The sequence below is a fragment of the Zingiber officinale genome, chromosome 9A (assembly GCF_018446385.1).
Source record: "Zingiber officinale cultivar Zhangliang chromosome 9A, Zo_v1.1, whole genome shotgun sequence".
NCBI lineage: Eukaryota > Viridiplantae > Streptophyta > Magnoliopsida > Zingiberales > Zingiberaceae > Zingiber > Zingiber officinale.
The window spans coordinates 95,568,250-95,575,188 of record NC_056002.1 but is presented as its reverse complement, the minus strand read 5'-3'; the positions used below and the strand labels follow the sequence as shown (position 1 = coordinate 95,575,188).

The window sequence follows — 6,939 nt, the reverse complement described above, 5'->3', positions numbered from 1 at the left end:
ACTAGGTTGATAATGTCCTCAAGAGGAGTTCATAAGGATTGTCATATTAAACCCTGCAGGTGGACTTAGTCCGACATGATGATAAGGTTGAGTGGTACTACTTTTGGACTAAGATATTAATTAAATGAGTTATCAGTAACTCACTTAATTAGTGGACATTCGATATCTTAAACACAGGGAGACTAACACACTCATAATAAGAAGGAGCCCAAAAATGTAATTTGGGATTGGTGCGGTAGTTCAATAATAGTTATCTAGTGGAATGAATTATTATTGATAAAATTAAGTTGTGTGTTCGGGGCGAACACGAGATGCTTAATTTTATCGGGAGACCAAAACCAATTCCTCCTCTCGGTCCCTATCGTAGCCTCTTATTTATAGAGTTCTATACCCACCTATACCCACTTTCTATACCCATCTAATAGGGGCCGGCCAAGCTAGCTTGGGAACCAAGCTAGGGCCGGCCTAAGCATAAATTGGTGTGGCCGGCCCTAGCTTGAACCCAAGCTAGAGGGGCCGTCCATATTAAATTAAAAACGATTTTAATTTTAATTTTTATTATGTGAAAGATATAATTTATTAAAGAGAATTAAAATTAAAATATCTCTCTTGTAAAAGATCTACAAAAGATTAAAGAAAGAGATTAGATCTCTTTCCTTATTTGTAGATTGGTGAGATATTTTATTTTCTCTTTAAAAATTATTCACATGTTGTTAAATTAAAATTATAGAAATTTCTTTTTATCAACCATGAAGAGATTTTTGAAGAGAAATTTTATTTTTAAAATTTCTGGAAACAAATTAGGAAGTTTTAATTTGTTGATTAAAACTTGTCTAATTTATTTCTTTTGATGTGGCCGGTCAATATTGTTTTAATTGGAAATTTTATTTTATTTTTCTCAATTAAATCATGTCAAGGAAATTAAGGAAATTTTATTGTAATTAAATTTCCTAATTTGCCTAGGCCAAGGAATATAAAAGAAGAGGTGGGGGTGCCTTCATGAGATACAATCTCTATTATTTCTCTCCCTCTTTTGTTCCTTGGTGTGGCCAGCCATCATCATCCTCTCCCTCTCTTCCTCTTGTGGTGGCCGAACCTCTCTCTCCCCTTGGAGCTCTTGTGGTGGCCGGATACTACTTGGAGAAGAAGAAGAAGGAGGAGAGAAAGCTAGCATCTCTTGGAGCTTGGTTGGTGTTTTGATCTTCTTCCTTGGTGAAGCTTCCTTATTGTGGCCAAACCTAGCTTAGAGGAGAAGAAGGTGGTTGGTGGTTTCTCATCTCGGAATATCGTTTCCCACACAACGTCCGAGGTTAGAAGAGGAATACGGTAGAAGATCAAGAGGTCTTTTTAGAAGGTATAACTAGTAGTTTTTCCTTTTCCGCATCATACTAGTTATTTATGGAAATAATACCCAATACAAGAGGCTTACGTTCTAGTATTTCGAATATGTTTTTCGGAGTTGTGTTCTTTTGTTTTATTTTTCCTTGTGATTTGATTGTTCTTTTCGGTTAACCTAAAGTTATTTTAGGAAATTAAATATTAGATTTCTATAAAAGGTTTTGTCTAGTCGGTGGTGGTTGCTCCCATATCCAAGAAGGCCATGTGCCTCGCCACGTCAGTACTGGGAACCAATTATGGAAATTAATATTTAATGGAATTAATAACTTAAGGTGATTTGGGTCGAACGTGTTAAGTTCCGCAGGAGATCCAAGTCAAAACCTAAAAGAACAAATAGATTAAGTTTTGGATCAAACGTGTTAAGTTCCGCAGGCGATCCAAAATTTAATTTAAAAGAACACATGGTAGCGAGGAAAAGGTTCAGACCTTTGTATAAAATTTTTGTACAGTGGAACCTCTAGGCTTTCCGAGTAGCAACCAACAGCTTATACCATTCACACACTTTATCAAACACATAAGAGGCACAACATAAGTAGAGCATGGCATAAAACCTTCATTGAACAAGGAAATTAGCGTACACTAGTTCATACATCAATCAATACATCAAAACTACTCCCTACATCCATAGAAAAGGAGATCTACTCCATTGTGAGGGAAGAACAACCCCAAAACATAAAGTAAAGCATACTTACAACCCTTGATGTGAGAAGAAGGGGAAGAAGAGATGCTTGCTGAGGTTTCCGATGTCTTAGGGATGCCTCCTTGCTCTGGAGATGGACGGAACGTCAAGGGATGTCGGTGGATGAAGCTCTAGGGTTTCCCCTGAAGGGGAGAATCCTTTCCCAAGGAGAGGGACAAAATCCTAAACCAAAGATGAGAGAAAAGAATAGGGTTCTTGACCCTTTTATACCTCCTCCAAGCTGCCTAGGAAAACTAGGATTACAGGGGTCCAGTAAACCGGGTTTTTCACCCATTAAACTAGGTTTTCTAGTGATTCACCCTGAACCAAAGTTGTATCTCTTGAAATTATCTTCAATCTGATACTTAGATCGAGCCCTGGCTCCAACCGAGCCGAACGTTATGCGGTTCAAAGTTTGGTCTGCAGTCTGGGCGGAGGTCCAGTTGAATCCGCAGTTGGGGGGGGGGCACGGCCGTGCCATTTAGCACAAACAGATAATGCTTTCTCTCTGTTGGATCTGAAGCAAAGTTGTAGATCTTGAAGTCAGCTACGTTTTGGTATAAAGAACATCTTGAAACTCCAACGGAGCACAAAGTTATGGCCGAATTACGATCAGTCTACAATTTTCCCAGAATTCAGCACAGCTCTATTTTGGTGTGGCACGACCCGTGTTCTTCGATACACGACCGTGTTGAATCCACATGGCCTCACATGGCTTCTTCTCTGGTTGTGTCACACGGCCGTGTGGCTCACACGACCATGGCCCTCTTCTTCTCTGCCGAGGTCACACGACCGTGTGGATTCACACGGTCATGACCTTCCTCGCCACTGGAATGTTGGCATGGTTGTGCCATTTGGCACGGTCGTGTGCTGCTTGGTCACGGGGATAATGGCATGGCTGTGCCATTCATCACGACCAGGGCATGATAATGGCCACACGGCCGTGTGGCCTACACGACCCAAGCTCCTGTGTGCATTTTTGCTTCATTTTCGCTCCAAATAGCGTCCTGTTAATAAAAACAAGCAAAGAGCAGATCTCCGAACAAAATATAATGGAAGTAGATGTGCATCCAAACATATATAAAAGTGTATATAATCAACGTACATCACCACCAATAGGAAGAACCGGGCCATAGCTGACCTGGAGCTGAAGAACCAGGAGGCTCATAATCTGTCTGAGAAACTCAAGGAGGTGGAGGAGTTTCTGGTCACCGAGCGAGACTGTCGTTCGGATAAGGAGGCTGAGCTTCAAGGTTAGGTGAAGTGCCTTGAAGGGGCTCTGGAGGCCTCTCATGCTGCGCTGACAACCTACCAGGAGGCTAAACCGAGCCGCTTCGCGGTCCTGAAGCAACAATACCTCCACTTAGACCAATTCCTTGGCAAGACGGCCAATCAGATCATTCAGTAGTTTGAGTTGGCCATCGATGCGATGGTCAGCCACCTGAAGGTGAATGCCCATCTCCCTGAGGCTTTGCCTGGCAACATCGTCGATTGCGTCCAGCTCCTCGACTCCATACCTGACGAAGCCTTTGACTACATTGAGTGAGCGAGGAGTTTGTAGAAAAATTTTGGAAAGTCATGAATGTATCCCTACCGCTCGACAGTGTTTGACATGTTATCAATGAAGTCCTTTTGTAGTTTTTCTTCATATGTTTGCTTGTCTTTGTCTTTTTGCCAGTATTTGACTATATAGTCCCGAACGGTCGCTATGACCGCATCTTCATTATTGATAAATTCGCTAGGGTAATACCTCCTATGTTTAAGGTCGCCGCTCGACCCTGGAATTTAATGTCATCGCTCAACGGTCTTCTAAGGCAGGGTTTAAGGTCGCCGCTCGACCGTCGATGAAGACCTGGGTTTAATGTCGCCACTCGACAGTCTTCTAAGGCAGAGTTTAAGGTCACCGCTCGACCGTCGGTGGAGACCTGGGTTTAACGTCGCCGCTTGACGGTCTTTTAAGGCAGGGTTTAAGGTCATCGCTCGACCGTCGGTGGATACCTAGGTTTAACGTTGCCGCTCGACGGTCTTCTAAGGCAGGGTTTCAGGTCGCCGCTCGACCGTCGGTGGAGACCTGGGTTTAACGTCTTCGCTCGACTGGAAATTCGGTGATCTTTCGGTTTCGATTTCAATCCTGCACTCAAAGGAAGCAGGAAGAATGGAAAATACATGACCTTAATTACATTGGCGCACCTTTCATCTAGCTTGGTACGGCTAGAGATGGTTTGCGCTCCAAGGACGTTCTAGTCGCCGCCCGTCTTCATCCTCTAGGTAGTAGGCACCCGAGCAGAGCTTTTCCACGACCTTGAAGGGTCTGACCCAGGGAGCCTCCAATTTGGTGACATTGCCAATCGGCTTTACTTTCTTCCATACGAGATCCCCGACCTGGAACGACCTTAGAATCACCCTCCGATTGTAGGTTTGCCGCATTCTTTGCTTGTAGGACATCAACCAAACGACGTCTTTGTCGCGTGCCTCATCTACCAGGTCCAGCTCCAATAGCCTCTGCCTGGCGTTGCCCTCGCTGTAGTTTTGTATCCGGTCGGACTTGACTCCGATCTCGACGGGGATGACTGGTTCGCCTCCATACACCAAGTGGAATGGGGTTACTCCCGTGCCTTCCTTAGGGGTCGTGCGGATTGCCCATAGCACGCCAGGGAGCTCGTCCACCCAGCTCCCTCCGATGTGATCGAGCCGAACCTATAAAATCCGTAAGATCTCCCGATTGGTGACTTCAGACTTCCCATTGCTATGAGGGTATGCTACGGAGGTGAAGACCTACTGAATGCTATACCCCTCACACCATTCTTTGAGTTATGCTCGGCGAATTGTCGACCATTGTCTAAGACGAGTTGACGCGGAATTCTGAACCGGCAGATGATGTGCTGCCATATGAACTTCTGGTCCATCTGTTCGGTTATTCTTGCCAACGACTCGACTTCGACCCACTTGGAGAAGTAATCCACTGCGACAAGCAAGAACTTTCGCTGACCTGTCAGGAAGGACCCCATGATGTCCATACCCCATTGGTTGAATGAGCATGATACTGTAGAAGTCTTCATTTCTTCAGTGGGTTGGTGCGGAAGGTTATGGTACCTCTGGCAGGATAGGCAAGTGGCCATCGTCTGAGCGGCGCCTTCCTGTAAGGTAGGCCAAAAATATCCAGCCAATAGAATCTTCCTCGCTAGCGACCGGCCGCTTGGATGCCCTCCGTAGGAGCCTTGATGTACTTCTCGCAAAATGTAGTCGATGTCCTCCGAGATGACACACTTAAGTAGAGCCCGGGAGAAAGCCTTCTTGTAGAGCTGATCTCCGATTAGGGTGAAACGACTAGCTCTTCTTCTCAATAAGCGGGCTTCTTCCCGATCGGACGGAGTGGCTCCTGATCGTAAAAACTCTATTATCGCTATCCTCCAATCGCTAGGAAAGGTGAGTCATTCCATCTGATCGATATGCGCCACCAAAGATACTTGCTCGACCGGCCATGCAATGACGGTTGGAGAGAGTGAGCTTGCCAGTTTAGCAAGCTCGTCCACCGCTTGGTTCTCCGTTCGGGGGATCGTCTGGATGATTACCTCTTGAAAGTTGGCCTTTACCTTTTTGAAGGCTTCGGCGTATAGTTTGAGCCGCTCGCTACTGATCCCGAATGTTCCAGTCAGCTGTTGAGCGGCTAATTGAGAATCAGAGTGGATCAAAACCTTGCTGGCGTCGACATGCCGAGCAACTTGTAGGTCGACTATAAGCACTTCGTACTCAACTTCGTTATTAGTGGCCCGGTATTCTAGCCGAACGGACAATTGTATTCGCTCTTCCTACGGGGAGATAAGCGGTATGCCGATCCCACTCCCTTGTCGAGTGGATGACCCATCCACATATATTTTCCAAATAGAGTCAAGCTCAAGATTTTGTACCTCCGTGACGAAATCTACCAAGGACTGTGCCTTGATGACCGTTCGGGGCTGATACTGGATGTCGAATTCACTGAGCTCCATTATCCAGTTGATCAGTCGGCCGGATGCCTTTGGGTTAAGAAGGGCTCTTCCCAAAGGACTATTAGTCATCATAATAATTGTGTGCGCTAGGAAGTATGGGCGGAGTCTCCGAGCAGCGAGTACTAATGTGAAAGCAAGATTCTCAAGACCAGTGTAGTGGGACTCAGCGTTTTTTAATATATGGCTTAGAAAATACACTGGTTCTTTTTTGCCGTTTTGTCGAACAAGCGCCGAGCCGACAGTGTGCTTGGTTGAAGACAGATAGATTCGGAGAGGCTCACCGACAGTCAACTTAGCTAGCACAGGGAATGAGTTCGGATACACCTTGAGTTCTTCGAATGTCCGGTCGCACTCTGAGTCCCACTGAAATTTGGTGGCTCGACGCAATATCTTGAAGAATGGCAGGCTCCGGTCGGATGATTTGGAGATGAACTGAGACAATGCAGTTATCCAACTGGTGAGACACTGGGCTTCCTTTATGTTTCTAGGGGTCGGCATGTCCTGTAGCACCTTCACCTTGCTAGGATTTGCTTCAATTCCCCGTTCAGTAACGATGTAGCCTAGGAACCACCCGCTCTTTGCGCCGAACAGACACTTGTTCGGGTTTAGCATAATTCCGTACGTCCTCAACATCCGCCATGTCTCTATAACATCTACGCATAGATCAACAGCTGGAGGGATTTGATTAGAATGTCGTCCACATACACCTCCATATTTAGGTCGATCTGTCGTCGGAAGACCTTATTCATCAATCTTTGATAGGTAGCGCCGGCATTCTTCAATCCAAACGACATCACGTTGTAACAGTAGGTTCCATCAGTCATAATAAAGTTAACCTTCTCCTGATCCTCCTTGACGAGCGACACTTGATGA

At 45.4% G+C, this 6,939-nt stretch overlaps 1 protein-coding gene across 1 annotated transcript; it reads right to left on the bottom strand.

Moving 5' to 3' along the window:
- Positions 1 to 4,836: 4,836 nt before the first annotated feature.
- On the bottom strand, positions 4,837 to 6,699 carry LOC122019347. Its single transcript, XM_042576822.1, has 2 exons — positions 6,348 to 6,699; positions 4,837 to 5,456 (listed from the first exon to the last, which is right to left on the bottom strand). Exons 1-2 carry the CDS (start codon positions 6,697 to 6,699, stop codon positions 4,837 to 4,839), a joined length of 972 nt encoding a protein of 323 aa, XP_042432756.1.
- Between the last annotated feature and the right edge of the window lie 240 nt (positions 6,700 to 6,939).

Coding starts and splice junctions, on each gene's coding strand:
- LOC122019347 (XM_042576822.1), bottom strand. CDS start 6,699: ATGTTGAGGACGTACGGAATTATGCTAAACCCGAACAAGTGTCTGTTC. Junction 5,457..6,347: donor GCTAGCTAAGTTGACTGTCG/GTGAGCCTCTCC, acceptor TTTTACGATCAG/GAGCCACTCCGTCCGATCGG.